Consider the following 20,503-nt stretch of genomic DNA (forward strand, 5'->3'; position numbering starts at 1 on the left):
CACGTTGGAAGGTGGTACAAACAAACAAACACACACACACACGGACACACACGTTGTTGTATTTCTTTTTAAAAAATTAGTTTATAAATAAAATAGAAAAATACCTCCCTACACTGAACACACTTCGCTTCATTACTCATAGATATATATATATACACACACTTAAAAAGAAAGGGGAAATCACCATCAGATTAGTAGGAAATCTATCCTGCAATTGTCGGTAAAAGCACAGATTGGAAAAGTTTTTTTTCTTCTTTCTTATGCTGTGAATCATCTTGTGACCTCGTGGAGGTTGGGGACCAGTGGAACAGACCAAACAGTATCACACAACTGTTTAAAGCACACAAAATGTCTGCCCCATTTTTTTCCTACATTGAAAGACACTGAATATTCTATACCAACATACTCAGATTCTGAATAAAGTCCAAGCTTTTTTTCCAATAAAATAAACATTACATTAACATTGTTTTCTAAGTGTACAATGCATGTCATTCAGCCATGTTAGGTGTACCAGAAAGCATCATTCAGTTTATAGGTTTTCAGAATAAAACAGTGAAAATTGTGCGCAAGGGACTTTACCCACATAATCCAGATACACTACAGATACAGGTACAGTAAGCAACATGGTTGGCCATTGAACGGTCCATGAGTAGAAAGCTCTCTGCTTTCAGTTGCCAGCTGTAGTCTCATGTCTTCATTTAACCCTTCAGGATTTTATTTAGTGTCTCATCCGAAAGACAAAGGCAGCTCCTTGGTAGATGATTAACAGGTGATGACCTACATCTCCGTTTCAGCAATGACACAGTGCAGACGTTTGTGATGGTGGCAGACATGGGCGAACATACAGTAGTATTTTCAGGTCATTGCTGCTGATTGTGTTCACTCCTGTGGACAACCAGGATGAGTAATGCAAAGCCAGGTTAGTCGCAATAAGACCCGCCCATCTGGTACACCAGGTTCATTAGAACAGCCAAAGCATTTGCAGCTAATGTTTGGACCGAGGTCTGATTGATAAGTTTAAGTCTATTCAGTATTTGACTACGGAGGTCAGAACTGAGGAGAAGATTGATCCGTGTTAACAAAATAGGTGGTGAGTTCCCCTTTGCCCTTGACGTTGACTACTCCTCTGAGGGTGGTGCTGTATCCTACGCTCTGGACCACCTGGGCTGTCTCCTCCGTCACCTGAGAGCAGAGAGAAACTGATAGTGAGAAAGAGCTAGCTTTTTCTGTGTCCAGTTATCAACTCACCCATCCATTTATCTACTTCTGGTTCAGAAGCCCAAAGCTACTACTAAATGCTTTAGAAGTTTAATGACCACTGATCTGCCCGCCCTCATTGGCTGGCAACAAACTGCCAGGGTTCAGCTAGTAACTACAGCGCAAATATGTCATACATGAAAAAAAATGCATCAGTCTCTGTATTTATTATTCAATCACTGTGATGTAATGTCCAGCTTATTTACGTAGGAAAAACTATATTAAATAAAATATAGATCACAAAATTTTTAACCCTTTATGTCAGTTAGAGTGAAAAGCAGTTCCCATGAAAAAAACATTTGAAGAGATTCTTGCTTCCTTAACTAGATGTATTTCTTAATGAAACAGGGTGTAGAATATGTTTCACTATTTGCGTCTCTTTTTCTCGGACCTGTATCTTGTCCAACACTCCCGTGCTGTCCATCCTGCTGGCCACGTTAACGGAGTTCCCCCAGATATCGTACTGAGGTTTATGAGCTCCAATCACCCCAGCAATCACTGGGCCGTGGTTTATTCCTGCAAGTAAACAATAACAAGGGATGGATCAGGGGAAAATAAAAAGTACACTTTCTTGAAACTCCTTCCTCAGAGGTATAATAAGAAATAAGAGCGTTTTCTCTTTAGTAGTTTAATGTGGCAATATAATTTTGGTTTTTTTCTTAATTTAAAAAAAAACAAACATTTGGACAAATGATGCACGGTAACATTTGCTGACTTTGAACTGTGTGTAAATAATATTGTGTAAGAACAAGACATTAATGGTACAGAAAGTGAGCTTTTGAGAACGTATTTCTTGAATCCAGTGAGTCCAGTTGGTGAAATGTTATCATTTTATGAACACTGTAAATTGTAAATTACCAAATTTTTCTCTAACAATTAAAAAAGTACATCCTGTTATGATTTGCAGTCATTTGACAAAGTAGGTCTAGATATAAGAAAAAACAGAAACAAGGCTAACTCACTTTGTTTTATAATTTTAAATCTTATTATTCTTCTGCTACAAACTCACCGATCCTGAGTTTGAAGCTGTTGAAAGAGTGTGTGTTGATAAGCTCCAGTTTGCCCATCAGAGCGATGGCAAACTCCACCATGGCGCGCACGTGACTGTAGGACATCTCAAATGTCTGTAGGGGGCGCCAGAGATCATGTTGTTCAGGGCAGAGTATGTTTAAAAGGAAAATTTGCTAAGCATTTTCCTTTTTCAAACATCTCATTTAAAAATACACCAGAGCACTTAAATGCCTGTAAAATGTCATTTCAGGATATTAAATACTAGTCTCCTTGACCATCTCAGCATGATGATATCATTTACCTCGCAAGAGCTACCTTGCAAATTTAGAACAAAAAATATTGAAGAACTGTCTTGATGGGGTTTTTTTAAACGAGCTTAAATGTTGCTAACCTTTCTTTCATCCCCTGGAGGTGAGTGTGTCAGACCCGCAGCAGCCATGTACGTACTGCCGATTGTTTTAATTTTCTCCACTGATGAGAATTTGGGCTTGGAGAGAAGCTGCGTGACAGAGACACGAGGAGGGGGAGAAAGTAAGACAAAGAAAAAAAAAAAAGAGTGCCTAGTCAGAGACAAAATGTTCAGACCTGGGGATGCTGACGGTGACAGTATTTAATAGCATCTTTTTCCTTATACCTCGTCAAAGTCTGATATGATCTCGTTGAGGAAGCGCAAACACTCCAGACCGTCCCGGTTGGCGCTGCTCTCACTGTAAAACTCTTTGAACTGAGGCACCGAGGCGAACATCACACACACACAGTCATATGACTGGCTGTACAGGTCCTGTAAAGGGGTTTTACAAGGAAAGGACTCAATTCCAAGAGATAACATGCATTATATAAATTCTGCAGCCAGAAATCAACCTGTCAGCTACTTTTTGTAAATGAATGTCCTAAAAGGTTTCTTGACTGTGTAATGACTTGAAATCATCACATCAATGCCAACATTCATTTCTAAGTGTCAATTTTTTTCTAAATAGTGGATATCTAATTGTAGAATACATCTTTTCAAATAGGTAATAATGTTATGTGATAATATGTATGAAAATATATTCTCATATAAAAACAGCCATTAAAATACCACAAAATCAATATTTTAGTGTTATTGGACTTTCTCAAAATGTCTCTAAGTCCTCTAGAGACATGCTTGCAAGAGTCATTATTTAAATCAATACACTCAGTCTTTTCAGTTAGGGTAGCAGCTAACTTTCTAGTGATCTAAAATGTATTATATCTCACAATTTCATACAAATTTCACACTCTTTTGACAGTAAAGTTGGTGTAGCTAACAGAAAGGCAGGCTAACCACGGCACAGAATTGAGAGAAAAAAAACAAGGATGTGGGGGGGTAATGAATATCTACAGTACAACCCTACCTCGATTCGTTTTATTTACCTGGTTCCGAACAGTTTTGCCCATGAAGAAGGAGGCGACGTGGAGCGGCAGGACGTTCTGGAGGAGAAGCTTGTTGACGTTCTCCATGGTCTCCATCTCCTCTCTTTCCATTTTGAAACATCGCTCCAACAGGAAGTCTACACGGCAACCAAGCTCGTCCTAAGAGAGAACGATAGAGAAAGAGAAGGAAAAAGCACAATTATGTATGAACGAATCTGGATACAAGTTAACTTGTTTCAAAATTAGGAGGAACTATTATTTGCACATGTGCAACAAGGCAGAACGCACACGCGGATGTTAGAACACAAAAGACACACACACTACCCTTGCCTTCTTTAAATAACAGAAAAAGACATACTGTATAAATGTTTGTAAAACACACACCTGTCTGGCCAGTATGAGGCATACAATATAAAAGATGACCAGCCAAACCCCAGACATGATATGAGGGTCCTTCAGCACTCCTGGCCTGCAGTAAAACACAAGCACATTCACATATTTAGAGCCATACTCTCACCAAATCTGGGCTACCAAACTACCCTCACTCTTGTTTATCTTCTATTACATAATTCCTCAGACAAGAGTGTCTTGTATCTCGCAGTCAATGGGGCCCGCACACCCAGGCAGGCCTCTGTCTATAGCAAGCTCTTGAATAAATGATAGCAATCTGAAACTCCAGACAAGGACTCACAATCTGGACTGTTCAGTGGCAGATAAAAGGGCAGGAAATTTGACACTTTGGCTGAGCAAGACAGAGCGTGATGAGTACAGAGAGCGGTGAATGAATGTGGATAAGTGGAAAGTGAGCTTTAGTAGGATTACTGAGAGTCTGTGTGACTGTGTGGACAGCTAACAACCCTACACACACATATATTCATGCCTGCACTTTTTCATGCATCTTATTTGTAAGAGTTTATTAACACGATTTAACATACAATGACTTTGAGTGAGTACTTTGCTGAATGCTCCATTTTAATTATCAAAATAACGTTCAGGCACATGAAACTACACTGGACCCCTGGCATACAAATGTTCTTGCATTTGCAGTGCCACTCACTTTGTGTTGTTGTAAAGCAGGTCGACAAGGCATAAGGACCTCGGAGCGTAAACATGGAGGAAGAGGGCCAGGTAAACCACCACAGCCAGAGTGAGCAGCAGTGCCTTCACTGACAAGCAGGTCCTGACGAACACGATCACTCCCAGCATGGCCAGCAGGCAGCAGTACAGGTAGTACTGGAAGTTTTAAGAGGAAAGTAGGTAGGAGGTGAAAAATGTGGGTTACAATAGGTGAGGTTTGCTACCTTACTTAAGGTAGAGAAAAAATGTTGGACTACATTTCCTCTTTATTAATGAAGGAAGAATGACGGCCCTTCTCATGAAGCACCAACTGTTAATCTATGGCTGAGGAGCCTCTCAAATTGCCTGGCCATGGAAAAGCTGAGGTATTCATCTAAGGACCACCTACAGACATTCCAAAAAATATGGGGATGCTTCATGCATTATCTGTAAACTCAGTTACCCAACCAACTGTGCAGTCACTGATTTTAAAAAAAAACAAAAAACAAAAAACAAATTGTAACTTTTGTATGAGAGTAGGATGAACTAATGAACTAGACACATTTATTTTTTTCCAGTTTTGTTTTCATTTTATTCTTAGTGCTTTTTGTGAGCATATATATGAGCATATACTTTGTTTTTTTTGTGTAAAAAATGATACCTGTAAAAGTAAAATGCGCACATTTTACTTTTAAATGTTATTACTGGTTGCGGAATAAGTTTATTTAACTGTGGAGGAGTTACTGCTGTATTGGCAATGGATTACAATGAGTGGTACAAATTTTTAACAAGAGAAGTGTTATATTTATTCAGTTGGTCTGATTTATTAGAAAAATTGAAGACCAAGTAATGATAACAATGCTTAAATCAAAGAAAAATAACAAAGAAGTCAGCAAAGAAGAATCATGGGTAAAAAACACTTGGTGAAATGTCCCTTTGGAGGTACTCACAGGCACGGTGTAGAGTTTGAGACCCTCTAACTCTGTCCTGTTCGTAATAGCGGTACAGTTGTTTCCTGGCAGGAAGAACTGAAATGAAAAGCAATGTTGTTAAAGAAGAAAAGAGAAATTGAAAGAAACAAAAAAAATGGAGAATATAGATGGAAGAACAAATTTATGAATGACATGAAACAAAAGAAAGACAAAAAGGAGATGATGGCAAAATAAATGAAAAAGGAACTTACAAAGTTGAGGATTGCCATTAGCAGGGTGATGAGCACACAGAGTGTGACCACAAACAGTCGCAGCGCCGCCCTGGTTGAGACACCACGGGAAAGTCCTGATATCCATTGGACACCCAAAGGCATCTTGGAGCGCCACTTCTGAGAACAAAAAAACATCAAAACACACTGTAATCACACTAACTTTCCAATTTAAAGCACCATGCAATTATTACAAAAATTTGCATTTACTTTGACAGATTACATATTATTTCAAACAAATGTTCAAATCTCTGCAAGTAGATTTTCATATCATACAGCTATGGGACAACAATGACTGCCAGGACGGCAGGAACCAATCATGCTCTTGAGTAATCACCTCAACCTATTTGTTGGCCATCTTGAATTCACGCTTGACATCAAGGCATGAATTTATTTGTTTTGTCTCCTCACCTAACTGTACATATTTTCTATTTAGATGCTCCTGTTTCAAATTGACGCCGCCACTGACAGCCTGCAGGCACACTGAGCCAGACAAGATAGGACTCTAGCTGATGTAAAATTTTGTACTTTTTACCCCTACTGCACCCTGTTATTACAAACATACCACCAGTGTTTACTTTACCTCCAAGTATCCGGTGAAAGCGATGGACAGAAGCAGCACAAGCACAGGGAAGGTCGCACCGTAGGACACTGCCATCTCAAAGTTCCTGGGAGGAGTGAAAATGTATAATTTACTTACTTTTCTTAATTCATTCTTTATTTAATAAAGATGTGTGTTTGTAAGCTGACAACCAAGAGACTCGGTGGCAAGCTTGAGACAGCCAATTATGTTAGTGAGGGGGGGTTTTATTGCAGTGTTTTTGGGTTCCAGGGAATCACAGACATTGCCTTTAATGGAGGTGTCTTTGTGCTTAATTTCACGATAACTTTTTTTCAGAGCTTGGTGAGTCTGAAAGAGTATAAAAATTGAAATGTCGTTGCATGCATGAATGTGACCCAAGTGCTACTCACTTTTTAGAGACAAGCATCTGGACGGCGAAAAGAGTAATGAAGATCAACGCTATGCAGCTGATTGACTGATGTAAACCCTTCACCTCTGAAAGGCGGAACTGGAACACAGACACACACAGGTATTACTACATTTACTGGAGTTGATAGGGCTTGATGACATTTAAATCTATACTTTAAAAAGCACTGCTTTTGCTAAATGGTCGACTGATGCATTTTTCAAACATTCACAGGTACAAAAACATACTGTGCATCACACTTGTGCTTAAATGTTCATGCGTCCGTAGGCGTGATACTCCGATTTTAGACCAGAGACTGAATCTACCTGTTTCTCTAGGCTGAGGTCGTTAAACAACAGAGTCAAACAGTTGAGCTTCTTTGCTCTCCTCCTGAATGAGAAAGTTAAAAAAAAATTAGGAATGGTTAGAGGTCAGGAAACAATGACAGCTGGTATAAATAGTAGTATAAATAAAGTACTGTATAAATAAGTAATAAATCAGTGAAATCATCTATCTGTGTGGAGATCAATATGTTTAGTGAAAATTCAATAAATCATATTTACAATTAGGTGTTAACTAGGTTTGGTTAAATGTATTTCACATTAAAGTTTCTTAAAACAACGTGCTTAAAACACAACATAATCAGTATGTTGGTGAAGCAATAAGAGCAGATGGTGATTTAAAAAAAAAAAAAAGTATTAGTAGTAGTGCACAGTATTTACATGTAAACTTACCCTGCAGTGTCCAGTGTGTCCAGTGATCCCCTTGGACCGTTAGCCACAACCAAACTGGGAGAAAACATGAATACATTAGACACAGATTTATGCTAAAAATATAGGCCTGATTCAACTGCTGAGGGAGTAACAGCAGTATTTTTTTCCAGCAAGTAAATTCAGGACAAAATAAAATAATGCTGTCAAATAGCAGTGCATCAAATGTGTTGCTTTGCTTGATGTTAGAAGCATATTTACCTTGAATGACAGACTTCATTGGTGCCTCAACGCAAAGAGCTGCATGCTTTACTCTTACTCTACTTGAGTTTATAATGCCGGTGTATTTAGCATATTTTTTGCAAGTTGATTTTAGTATTTCTGGAAACTTACCAGCAGGGGTTGTTCTGGAATGCTGGTCTTTCCTGAAGCAAAAATACACACACACTTTCAACGTGACCTAACATCACCTTTTTAAAATATACAATACAGAGTTTATGTTTAAAGACAGGTGAGAGAGACAAAGGACCAGAGGTTGAGTATAAAAGGAATATTACAAAGATCATGTGTTCCAGAAAAAAATGAGTACACTTACAACAAGAAAACAATACGATTAAGTGATTTATGTACATGAATTGCGTCTGTGTTCACTGTATGTCCACTCATATGCATTTTTACTTTTATGCAGAGCTCAATATGTGGGAGAAACTAAGCAACAAATACGTACTGCTGTAAGCTGTGACTGGTTCATGACAACATTGGTGGGGATGATTGGCTTCTTGGAAGGTGTGGCATCAGGGTTGCTTAGATCAGCAAAGGGGTTAATAGTCTGCCAGGACTGCAGGTACTGAGACATCCGGATTGACGCCCGCTGCCTGGTCTCCCCTGATCCAAGATTGTTTCCCTGAAATTAAGATAGTGAATATTTTACTTTGTTTCATTGGGGGATAGTAATTTGTTTTTGCATATCCCAACGAGCACATCTATACAGTGCCCTTGAGGTGCACTAATTTTGTAGATGTGTATAGATGATACGCAAAAAAAGTTTTCTTAAAAGTCTAAAACAAACAGATTAAATTACATGCAATTCACATGCACACGCTGCACACAATTGTGTACACTAACCAATTTAGGCCTCCTGGAGATGCTGTCCGGCTTACGGGGATCAATCACCAGGTAGGTTTTTCTTCCTTTAAGAAGAGGATCCCGACTCCCCCCGTCCCCATCCTCCACTTGGTACGCTTCATTCAAGTGTTGCATTGTCTCCTCTGTGATGTGGACTCGTCTATTAATAATAACAATAATAATGATGATAATAAAAACACAGGAAAAAAGTCATTTCATGAAATGATGTAGAGAGGAAACAAAACTCACCTCACTTGTTGTCTCATCAGCTTTTAGTTTATTATTCTTATTTTAACATGAAAAAATCTTTAGCGCCAATTTATAATATTTTTATTGTCTCTGAGCAGATTTAAAGACTCACCCAGGAAGACCTCCAGACTCCATGTGGTTAGCTAACGTTACATCATGTGACCACACGTCATACTGCCACTTCTGCAAGCCGATCACACCACAGAGCACGTTGCCAGTGTGAACCCCCACTCGCATGCTGATCTCAACACCTGTTGCCTCACGCAGTTTGCTACAAGCAGACAAATAAAGTGAATTTTGAAAAGTGAAAATCTGTCTTTTCATTTAGGGACAACTGTCAGACTAGTAAAACTGCTTTTTGCACTTAACATCTACCTATGGCTACCTATAATTAAAGCGTTTCATGCTGTTTAAAGTATCGTAATTGAGAGAGTCCAATTAAGATTAAGTAGGGGACAGAGAAATTTCGGTCAAATTTAAGCTTAAAAGCAAAACCTTGCTACCTCTGTCAAGGCGAAAAAAAGCCCTCTCTCGCAATGTTAAGGAAAAAGTTAAAAAAATTAATGGATCCACCCCTTTAACCGGAACCCCACCAAAATTTAATGGGTTCCTGGCTCATGTCCCACCCCTCCACCAAGTGTGGTGCAAATCAGTTCAGTACTTTTTGCGTAATCCTGCTGACAAATCAACAAACCAACAATTGTATTTCTACAAATTAATCTGCATGGTGCAAACTGAACAAGACCTCTGAAAACGTGCACTTGGAGAGTATTAGGGACAATGTACATATCATAGTGCTTCCTGGTTCTGTAACTATGTGCTTTGATCTATACTATACAGTGTGGTTTCAGCCGTAGAGGAAAGAGTAGTGAAATAAAAGTGGCATGAGACCCAGGAGGAAGTTATACAGAGTACAGTAAAATCAGATGCAAATCAAGAGAACTGTGTAGCTTTTATTCCTGTGGCTGGAAAAACAGAAATCAGGTGGGAGGCCCCTCATCACAAAAAAAAAAAAAAAGAAACAAACACACAAATTAAGACAGATAGGATTTTTTCTACACTAAAACCATGTATTTACAATACATTCCAAGTATTAGTTATTATGCAAGCTTTATAAAGAACAGAAAGGACAAAGACAACAGATAAGGTGGGAAAAATGTACCAGAACTACTGCAAAACTTTAGACTTCAAATAAACTGACCTGATGGCAGTGCACATGTCCAGCCCCATCTGAACACAGTTCCTGGCATGGGTCGGAATGGGGTCGGGCAGACCAGATACACAATAGTAGCAATCACCCAGGATCTTGATGCGAAGACATCCATTCTTCTAAAGATAGAAAGAACCGAAAGGGGAGGAGTGGGGGGGAGTTCAGAACTAACACAAAGCTATTCTTTGTGAAGGAATAAATGTTTTATTTTGGGCTTATTTTGTGAGGGTATTTTCACCTTGGCTATGTCATCGAATCTGCCAAAGAGCTTGTTGAGCACGGCAACCAGCTCTTCTGGAGAGCAGGTACTCGCGAGCTTTGTGAAGCCCACAATGTCAGCATACAGGATGCTACACAAACCCGCACAGACAGACGAAAAATATTAGGCACGTATACATCTGAAAGACAGCCTGGAGTGACTCAGTGCTAAGGAATAAATACAACAAATATAAGACAAATATACAAGTGCAAGTACAAGCTTTTATCTCCAAGTTGCCATCATTAAAACCAACCGGATGTATTTAGCACCTGGGTCTGAGTGAGAATATTGTTTAGACAGTAATTCCCCAAAAAACAAAACAAAACAAAACCAAAAACAAAAAAACAAATAAATGTAACAGTGTGATCATCACCTGACGTCTTTGTGCTGCCGTATGTAGAGGCTGTGAAAGTTGTGGAAGTTGGACTCATTCTCCTTATCACTCTTAGGCTTGGACAACCTCTTTATCACCTCCGTTTTCAGCTCCATGGCGATGTAGCGTGGCAACACCGACAGGAGAAGCTGCTCCTGTTGCCAAGGAAACAGTCAGGACAGGGGTTAAAACGTTTGTGGAGAAGGCGGCTGATGAGGTTTTGAGACCTTGTACACTGGGCCATTGGACTTCTGTCTTACAGAGGTGACAATCTGTTCACAAGGGCTGTAAAAGAAATAGGCGGCCATCAAAAGCCTCTTTGAAGCGATGCCATGTTTAGTTAGTGGATCATGTTTCACTTATTTGTTTACTTGCTTAGAATAAGTGTCCGTTTGGGTTTACCTAATCTATTGCTGCTGGGCGTAAGACAAGTGAATGATTAATTTATTATTGACCTAATAGCCTGAAAAGCATAAAGTAACCAAACCCAGGCTGTCCAGGTAAAGAGCCCTTTAAGGAGAGACATTACACATAACGATTTTAAATTCAGAGTAAATGAAACAAGTATTGACTTGATCAAATCATTTTATGACATATGGAGTTTTAGAAATATTTCATTAAATCTTTTTTCAAAGCAGCAACTGGGTGCCAATTGAGCTTTAGCAAGTACCAATAGTTGTAGTAATTGATGGAGTAAGATTATATCTATATTTAAGATTACATTTATATTTATTTTGTTATTTATTTACAGATTATATTCCCCACTGTATATTAAAACCCATTTACGCTTCTGCTTTCATTTCCGAAATTTACTGTTATTGTTCAGAACAAGAAAAGTGAAAAAATTTTCCTCTTGTTTTAACAAATTCACTTCTTGGCTTTTCACCATTTCATTTTTATGGTAATAGAGTTGCGGAATGAAAGTTTGCTTTGCATCAAAGATATATTTAAAGAAAATTATCATAATTTAACCATTTTGAGTTAAGTCGGTAATAGCTGAGGTGAGTTGCGTCAGGTTTTTAACATTTAATTGAAAGGACATTTTTCAACTAAATGAAAAAAAAATATTTAAGTTAAGTTAAACTTAAGCAACATTGTCTAAAAAGCTGGGGATAAACTTTTAACCTGCTGATATTTCCTTATTTCCTTCTGGGACCGTATGGCGCTGAACTCTTCTCTCTTCTGATTGGATATCCTGAGATCGTGCTCGGTCGTCCACAGGTGGAAAATCCCGATGCAGTTCACACACACAAACAGGATTGCATTGGCTACCAGCTGAGGAGGAAATCGGAGGAGAGATTATTTATACTTTCTCAATGATCCTCTTGTATTGAGAGCACAGTGAGAGTGTACTGTAATACATTAACCACTATTGTGATGCGTTAATTAGTGACAGAGAGTCAGAAAACTGACATTTATTATTATGGATTATGGATTATGAATTTGTGTATTATGTGTTTGTGTATTGTGTATTATTATTAGTATATTTTTATCACTGACTGAAGACTGCACTCTATTATTTACAAGGACAAGTAACGGGCTGTGTAAGACCAGGTTTAGGACTCTGTAAACCCATAAAGGCTTATGCAGGTAATTTGCATATTTTCCAGAGGAAATGTAAACGCTGCTGGTCAGAAACCGCAACACAACACAGTCCTGAGCAGACTCAACCAAGCTTCACACAACACTTGAATTTGGATGCTAATTTTTGATACATGCAAAAGGTGCTAATCATCTTAATATTGCCTACACATTTACATTTGTAGCTTTATTATGTGCAACTGTTTTGTTTTTCACCAATAATAAACTCTGCACTACTAAACTTAACTGTGATTATTACTTATAGGGAAGGCACTTTTTTATTAAACAGGCAGAGGATGAAACAAAAAAGAAGAAAGTAATCTAACGTCAAAATAACAAGGTTACCATTTCAATTCTGTAGTAGGGAAAGTGAGCTTCTTTATGGCAATGACATTAAGAGAGAAACATGTTCTTCACCTGCATAGCCAGGTCTGGTGTCTCTGGGCTTCTGACAGGGACATAGACACTGATGATGATGATGTGCGAAACACTGGTCCCAATCCCCACCATGAGGGCCCAGGCCAGAGACAGAGGCAGCACCGTGTAGACACTTAGAGAGAGGAAGAGGAAAAACGCTACCTGAGAAGGTGAGAGAGAGCATAGTAGAAGACAGAAGAATCGTAAGAAAGATGCAGAGTTAGAGGTTAACAAGCTAATGAAAAAAATTAGATATATTTATTTGATATATAAAATAAAGCTTTATAATTTCTTTCTCTTTTTGCTTTTCTTTATCACCTGTTCCCACGTAGTGACGGGTCCTCCAGTGAAAATGAAAACAATGGCCATGATGTACAGCGTCCCCCAGACGAAGAGGGCCAGGGCTCCTCCACAGCGTCTCACGGTGGCCAGCCAAGGCAGACAGACGAGCAGGACAGCACTCAGACACAGAACCACACACACCAACGCCAGAGCAGCTACATGGATACTGAGGTTCTGTGCAGAGATGGACACAAGCAGCAGATTGTTGCATAGACCTTTTAACAGAATCCATGTATCAGTTTTTTCAAAGCTTAAAAATCACTCTAACTTATCTCCTCCTTGATGTATTTTCAAATGGGTCTGTAAAGGTTTGTCATTTTTTTTTTAAAAACATTTTTTTCTTTTTTTTAGTAAAGGCAGTATTGCGATCCAGTGTTTATTTCTGTAGCTGAATAGATGCATATTAATCAGTCTAAAAAAGCTGTTAATCAAACCCAAAAGAAATGTCATTACCAGAGACACAACAGCTTGGAAGGAGCACTTCACTACATTGTCCCGTTTTGACTTAGTTGTTTACTATACCCAAATGTCTGCTCCACAGAGAAGACCAAAATGAAAATGCCCCATTCATCAGACATGAAAGCCAGGCTGAGCCTTAAACAGCAGGTGTAATGTTTTTAATCTGCTCCTGCCATGTGACGTAACGCTATTTTAATTTAATCAGAGTTCCTTTGACTTTTTTTTTTCTTTTTTCATTGTTCAAGGGTTCATTTTCCATACACCAACCTATTACAAAATTAGTAGTGAGGTCAACAACCTAGTTTGTGTCACTTATAAAACAGCTAATTTACCATCCATACCATCACCTCAAGTGTAAAACTACAATTACACACCATTATACTATTCAGTATGCCATACATCTGATTCTGCAGTTTTTTCTTAAACTGTTTTTGGGAATTTTTTATGGCTTTATTAGATAATGAGAAAAGAGAGATGAGGAACGACATGCAACAAAGGCAGCTCCAAAAAGTTTATACTTTAAGATGAAAAAGTCGTCACACAGAGCTTTACAGGTTTAGCTTTATGTTGGTGTTGTAATTGTAGTTTTGTCTAACAATGTTCCAGTAGAAACAGCGTTTACAGGTCAGTGGGGTCAGCTTAACCTAACTCAAAGCATTATTTTTATATCGCAGGTTACATATGACCTACATACTGTATGTCCTGTTTTCCTGTGTGCCGCTGTTTTGTGGGAATGAGAAGTCGTGTAGTCTTTCTAATTGAAGCATTTGCAGAATGTTGTGGTGTTTTTGAAGAACAGGTTTTTAATGCTCCGTTTCCTTGGCCCCATTGGAGTTGGCTGTAAAACTTTTCTCAGCAAGGTGCTTGTGCTGACAATTAGTACTGAGATATGTTAAATCCCCCCTTTTGCTTCCTGTCCCAAGTCATGTGACTCCATCAAAAGCATACTTTATGTCTCTTATAGTACTGTACAGACCGTACTCTATCAGCCCCACATGTTCAGGTTCTCCAGTTTGAGATCTTGCTGCTTTTCTCTGACCCATGTCATAGTAAACAGAAAACTTTTTGGTTTTGGACTGGTCACACAAAACAAGACATCTGAAGACGTCAACTTAGGCTATGGCAAGTCCTGGCATTTATATAAAACAGCCGTCAGTTGCAGCCTTATATCTATTTATATTTTTCTATTATTTGTTTCCATAAAATGATTAATCATTTAATCTATGTTTACGTCAGAAAATAATTCCCATAACAAGTTCACAGAGACCAAGATGATATCTTTAAAGTTTGTTTTGTCCAAAGAACCAATTTAAAAAATCTAAAATGTTAGATTTACAACTTTATATTATGGAGAAAAGCACTAAATGCTCACATTTGAGAAGCTGAAACCAGTGAATATTTTTGAACTTTTGCTTGGTAAATAACTATTAAAGGATTATCAAAACCTTTATGTATTTGACAAACAGACCGGTGCCTTTCTTTCTGTCTCACCCTTCCTGTGGTGGGAATGAGTACGATGATGGCCACGCAGAAGGCCAAAGACAGGACCAGTCCAGACAGCATGGCCGGAGTCTCCTCCACGCACTGCAGAAAAGCCCTGTGGATCGCCTGACAGCAGCAACACACCCCATCTTTCACACTCCGCCTGGACAAGGTGCTTCGCCTGTCCTCGTCTCCATCTTCATTGGCCCACCTGACATCGATGTTCTCCCTTGTTTGGGCAACTTTGGGTGAAACATCTGGTAATGCAGGTGAACTTCCACTGAGTGAGTTCTCTGCTTTTGGTTTAACCATCAAGTCTGTTTTGGAACTGTCTGTGTTTTCACCTGGGCTACTTTTGTTGGTTTTGTTAGATTGAGGAGCATCTAAGCTGGGCTCTGAGAAACTGACAGGCGAGATAGGGTTCTTCTTTTCAAATGAGCATCCTTCGAGCTCAGATAACTCTGCATCACAGAGGTCAGTGCTGAAACTAGTGCAAGCGCAACCAGGGCTGGATTTTGTACTGCTGCAGTCAGTGTCGCTGCAGCTGTTTGCTTGCAAAGAGGTACTGTTGTCTGTTTGTAGCCTAGCATGGGATGAGTTGACCTGGGCATCACGATCCGTAGCCTGCAGGGTCACAGCTGTTCCCCTCATCAAAGAATTGGCCTTGAGAGGTTCAAGGGCCTGTATTGTTTTCACCACACCCACTTCTATGGAAACGTGAGATTCAGCGAGTCCTGACTGGTTCCCGACAATAAGATTGCTTGTATTTAATGTGGCATCATTCCTGTTTTTTGTGCTGTCATTTCCTTGCAAAATCTTAATGTCACTGCTTTGTGCGGATTGTTTTACGTCATCTATTGTATGACTGATTTCGTCAAGCTCCAGGATATTGCCTCCAGTGATTTTGCTCTGCCTTCCACTGGAAATAACCACAATGTCTGAAACTAAAAACACTTGTGATGCTTCTTCTCCGGGTCTCCCTTTATCCTGAAAACCTTGTGACTCGTCCGGCATCGTGACCTTTGTGAGTGTGGGGGATCTCGCCATCTATCGACCTGTCAGTTTGCTTTGTCTGGTTGTCTGTCTCTCTGTCAGCTTGTCTACATGATAAATACACACCAGAATAGTGTTTACTTCTTTATCTTTGCCTTGGCAGGTGTCTTTGCAGCAAGGAGGACGTCAACCAATGTCTGTGTCAGATTACATCAATTTAAACTAAATAGTCTGGCTATTTCCAGAGAGAGTCAATGTCCTCTGTTTTCAGTAATCTCCCACAGCTGAAAAAGATATAATCAAAATAGATAATGATGATTCTGATGATGAAGATGGAGACACGTGTTCTCTGTGAGGTTACATCGATTCTTCAAGGTGCCAAAGATCACTCATAAATAATCTTAATCCACTGCATAAATCTCCTTTGACGAGCACTGGTCCATACTGCATGGAAGAAGAGTCTCTGCCAAAAAAACAGAGACTACAATGAGAAAAAAATACAGCAGAATCAGCATAGAACAAAAAGTAAAAAAGATAAACATACAATTTTCACGGCTTAACATTTGACGTTTTAGCTTCAATAATGTGAGCAAGTAAGCTGTACCTGCGCCTGGTTTCAATGCCGATTTAAAGACAAATGTCATCTTGTCATTTCCCCATTATGCAAAAAACTTGTTGGTCTAGCTGCAGGCTCTTCCCCAATAATACACACTCATGGAGGTGTTCAGGTGTGTACAGGAATGACATGTCAGCGACACACCCAGTGCACATTAAAAACATTTTTTTCCTGTCACCACCTACACGGAGTGGTTTACTCTGATCTGCCTCTCTGTTGCTTTCCTCTTTTGGTTTTCCTTCCCTGTCATCTGACTTCGGCGAAACATCACGACTACCTCCCTCCTACCAAATCTGCTCCAATGTCACCTTTAATTCCAGCATTGAAAATATCTTTTTAATCTGTCTCCTCTGCTACAAGTACATATCTGATTCAATGGCAAAATCGCAGAGGGATTACAGAGTGATTCATCTTATTCATCCGTTCACCTTGATTCACCTGCTCAGTGTAGCAAGCTGTGCCCTTTGATATTAAATAACAATCTGGTTTCTTTTATACAGTTTTACAAAAGGAGGTACTGTGTCTTTTTAAGGCTAAAAACACTTATGTGAAACCATGTCTTGATAACAGTACATTTATTGTTCATACTTGTGTGAATGGTTGTTCCACTGGTGTTCTTATTCCCTGTCTGCTGGTTTCACTTCTCTGTTCTGGACGTCTGTGAAACAGCTTTGCAAAATTAAGAGGGGTTTTTTCCAAAACTTACTCAGACCTCTATATAGATCGACATCAAACAAAAAACAAAAAAAAAATAGTATTTTTATTTGTTTTTCTTGAATATTCCATAGTTGACACTGTTTCTTCAACGATTTAAGAATTAGGGATGAATTTAACATGCAAAGATTCCGATAACAGAAAGAAAAACAAGATTAAAAAACACAATTTCTCCTTTCATCTAGATGATAAAGCATACAAAATGCAGAAAATTACAGACTTTTGCTAACTATCTACCTACCTATCCCTACTTTAAAACTATTGCTGCAACTTTGCCAGTTATCTTAACAATTATTGATTAACCTTTTTTTCCAATGGATCCATCAGTCCAATTGTTACCTTCTGTAAAATGTCAGATCCTCAAATTGATTGTTTGGCTCGACTAACAGTTTGAAAATCATAATCGGACAAACAAAAGCAGTAAATCCTCATATTTGAGCGTTTGCAACCAGCTAATGCTTGAAAATTCTTGCTTGAAAAAGTAATCTTCTCTTGACGGAATAATCGATTAATTGACTAAGCTGATGTTTCAGCTTTTTATACTGAATATCACATATTCATCCAGTTTCTTCCGTGATTCCAGAAGTAAAATGTACTTTTCCGCGTAGAATGTCCCGCAATTTAGCGTAAATAAAGTTATTTGTCTCATTAGGTCAAAGTGAACCTGTCCAACCGTACAATTCCCCAATGCAGGCTATAGCTAGCTACATTTCTACGGTTAAATGTTTGGGTTTGAAGAGGAAATAGTGGCAAAAGATGTTATCAATAATGGGTAAAAATGTGTTAACAAAGCCATTCTTTAAAACCTAGCTTTATCTGTGGTGTAAAGGATGATGGCGGCAGATTAAGGGCATCATAAAAGTCTCGACACTTGAAAAATCAGCTAGTTGGCTCAATATAAAAGCATGAAGTCGTCTTAAAGGACACACCAAAAAAAAAAAAAAACCTTTACTGGTCACATTATTGCAAAAAACTACAGTTTAAAGTCCGTTTTCTGTCCCGTCAAGGTGTCATTTATTGCCAATCCTATACCGAACACTTAAAGTTCCCTTATAATATCAGTACTATCGGTTAAGCAACTTATTTAACTTGTAAAATTCAAGCGGCCAATTAACCGTGTAAAAAAAAAAAAAAATCAGTTGAATCACGAAACTTTATTTCAATGACGTTAAAGTGCTGTGAAGATAAATAATATGCTTACCTGCTAGTTGTTGTTGTAGTTTTTTTTTCCATACGTTAACGTCTCTCTCTCGTAGCTCCCTCTGCCCTTTGACGAAGCGCACGCACTTTAAAGTTCATTTCCAACCGTCGTCCGTCAGGGCTTTCGCCGTTGTCGGAGAGCACTCACGAACGCCTTTAAGCCCCACGGGCAGGGCAAAAAAAAACAGTCAAAAGCTGACCCTCTCGGAAAAATTCGCGTTTTTCCTTCCCCCCCCCATAAAGCGACGAACGCTGGGGAGTCCGCGTCCGGCTCCACGCGCCCGCGACTGCGTGAGGGGCCGAACGCGCGGCGGGAGCACGAGAGCTCCGGTCCGGCTACGCAGAAACGCGAGGAGGTAAAAGCGGGGAGGCTGAGAGGTGGAGGGGAAGCGGCGCGGGCGGGCGGGTGACAGATAAAGCCCCCCCCCCCGAGTAGGACCTGCGCCGCGAAAGAGATGCAAAATGTCATTTGAAGTGGTTTTATGCCTCTTTGTGGTTGTTTTCGCATCTCTGTGGTTGTTTTGTGTTTCTTTTCGGTTGTTTGGAGTCTCGTCGGGATCGGTTTGCATTTTTATATTCATCACTTGCGTCTCCTTGTTTTCTTTTTGCCTCTCTGTGGGATTGTTTGGCGTCTCTGTGTGGTTTTGCATCTCTTTTTTGTGCTTCTGCATCTCTTTTTGGTGATTTTAATCCCTTTGTGGCGGTTTTACATCCCATTTTGATCGTTTTGCATCTCTTTTTTGTGGTTTTGCATCTCTTTTTGGTGATTTTAATCCCTTTGTGGCGGTTTTACATCCCATTTTGATCGTTTTGCATCTCTTTTTTGTGGTTTTGCATCTCTTTTTGGTGATTTTAAGCCCTTTGTGGCGGTTTTACATCCCATTTTGATCGTTTTGCATCTCTTTTTTGTGGTTTTGCATCTCTTTTTGGTGATTTTAATCCCTTTGTGGCGGTTTTACATCCATTTTGATCGTTTTGCATCTCTTTTTTGTGCTTCTGCATCTCTTTTTGGTGATTTTAATCCCTTTGTGGCGGTTTTACATCCCATTTTGATCGTTTTGCATCTCTTTTTTGTGCTTCTGCATCTCTTTTTGGTGATTTTAATCCCTTTGTGGCGGTTTTACATCCCATTTTGATCGTTTTGCATCTCTTTTTTGTGGTTTTGCATCTCTTTTTGGTGATTTTAAGCCCTTTGTGGCGGTTTTACATCCCATTTTGATCGTTTTGCATCTCTTTTCTGTGCTTCTGCATCTCTTTTTGGTGATTTTAATCCCTTTGTGGCGGTTTTACATCCCATTTTGATCGTTTTGCATCTCTTTTTTGTGGTTTTGCATCTCTTTTTGGTCATTTTGTGTCTCTCTCTGTAGTTGTTTGGCCTCCCTTCTGGGACATTTTGCATGTGCTTGTGGTGATTTTGTGCCTTTTAACAAATTTTTCTTCAGACAGGTGTTATGAGCTGTATGATCATTTTGGAGGCTGCAGTTTGTGGTGCTTGTTTATGAATCGTATTGTGTTAAATATAGGGTTGTTTCTAACATTGTGTCTCCATTTATTATTCAGGATGTGCTAAATTTTCTCGTCTCAGTGTAGTGCAATACAATTTAACAGATAGGCCGTTGTATTAAATTGCTTTAGTTTTGGTTACATGTATCTGATACACTGGCAACTGCATGAGTCCACAAAAAATTAATGAGGTAAATGATAGATACAGTGGATAAATAAGAAAGAAGTGATGTATGTATAACGTATGCGATGACATCAACAACTTGACTTTCACAACGTTAAAGTGAGACATAGTCATAAAGGGTGGGGATTGTTTTGCATTTCACCATGTACAACAAATGTATTTGCTGGAGGAGAAAGAAAAAACTGTCCTATAGGAAAACAT

The 20,503-nt window shown here is 39.1% G+C and overlaps 1 protein-coding gene across 1 annotated transcript; it reads right to left on the reverse strand.

Annotated features, from left to right (window-relative positions):
* Window positions 1–108: 108 nt before the first annotated feature.
* LOC120797154 (adenylate cyclase type 4-like) lies at window positions 109–18,985 on the reverse strand. The gene is made up of 26 exons (XM_040140504.1): window positions 18,617–18,985; window positions 15,102–16,548; window positions 13,128–13,325; window positions 12,810–12,971; window positions 11,937–12,086; window positions 10,812–10,966; window positions 10,418–10,529; window positions 10,171–10,298; window positions 9,082–9,240; window positions 8,721–8,880; window positions 8,323–8,499; window positions 7,989–8,020; window positions 7,620–7,673; window positions 7,212–7,275; window positions 6,890–6,987; window positions 6,501–6,585; window positions 5,900–6,037; window positions 5,667–5,744; window positions 4,718–4,893; window positions 4,045–4,129; window positions 3,661–3,819; window positions 2,903–3,049; window positions 2,660–2,767; window positions 2,267–2,381; window positions 1,649–1,773; window positions 109–1,182 (listed from the first exon to the last, which is right to left on the reverse strand). Exons 2-26 carry the CDS (start codon window positions 16,137–16,139, stop codon window positions 1,048–1,050), a joined length of 4,038 nt encoding a protein of 1,345 aa, XP_039996438.1. The 5' UTR covers window positions 16,140–16,548; window positions 18,617–18,985; the 3' UTR covers window positions 109–1,047.
* Window positions 18,986–20,503: the final 1,518 nt, after the last annotated feature.

Source organism: Xiphias gladius, chromosome 12, assembly GCF_016859285.1.
Source record: "Xiphias gladius isolate SHS-SW01 ecotype Sanya breed wild chromosome 12, ASM1685928v1, whole genome shotgun sequence".
Lineage (NCBI taxonomy): Eukaryota > Metazoa > Chordata > Actinopteri > Istiophoriformes > Xiphiidae > Xiphias > Xiphias gladius.

Coding starts and splice junctions, on each gene's coding strand:
- LOC120797154 (XM_040140504.1), bottom strand. CDS start 16,139: ATGGCGAGATCCCCCACACTCACAAAGGTCACGATGCCGGACGAGTCA. Junction 12,972..13,127: donor CCGTCACTACGTGGGAACAG/GTGATAAAGAAA, acceptor TCACCTTCTCAG/GTAGCGTTTTTCCTCTTCCT. Junction 6,586..6,889: donor CAGATGCTTGTCTCTAAAAA/GTGAGTAGCACT, acceptor CACTCCTCCCAG/GAACTTTGAGATGGCAGTGT.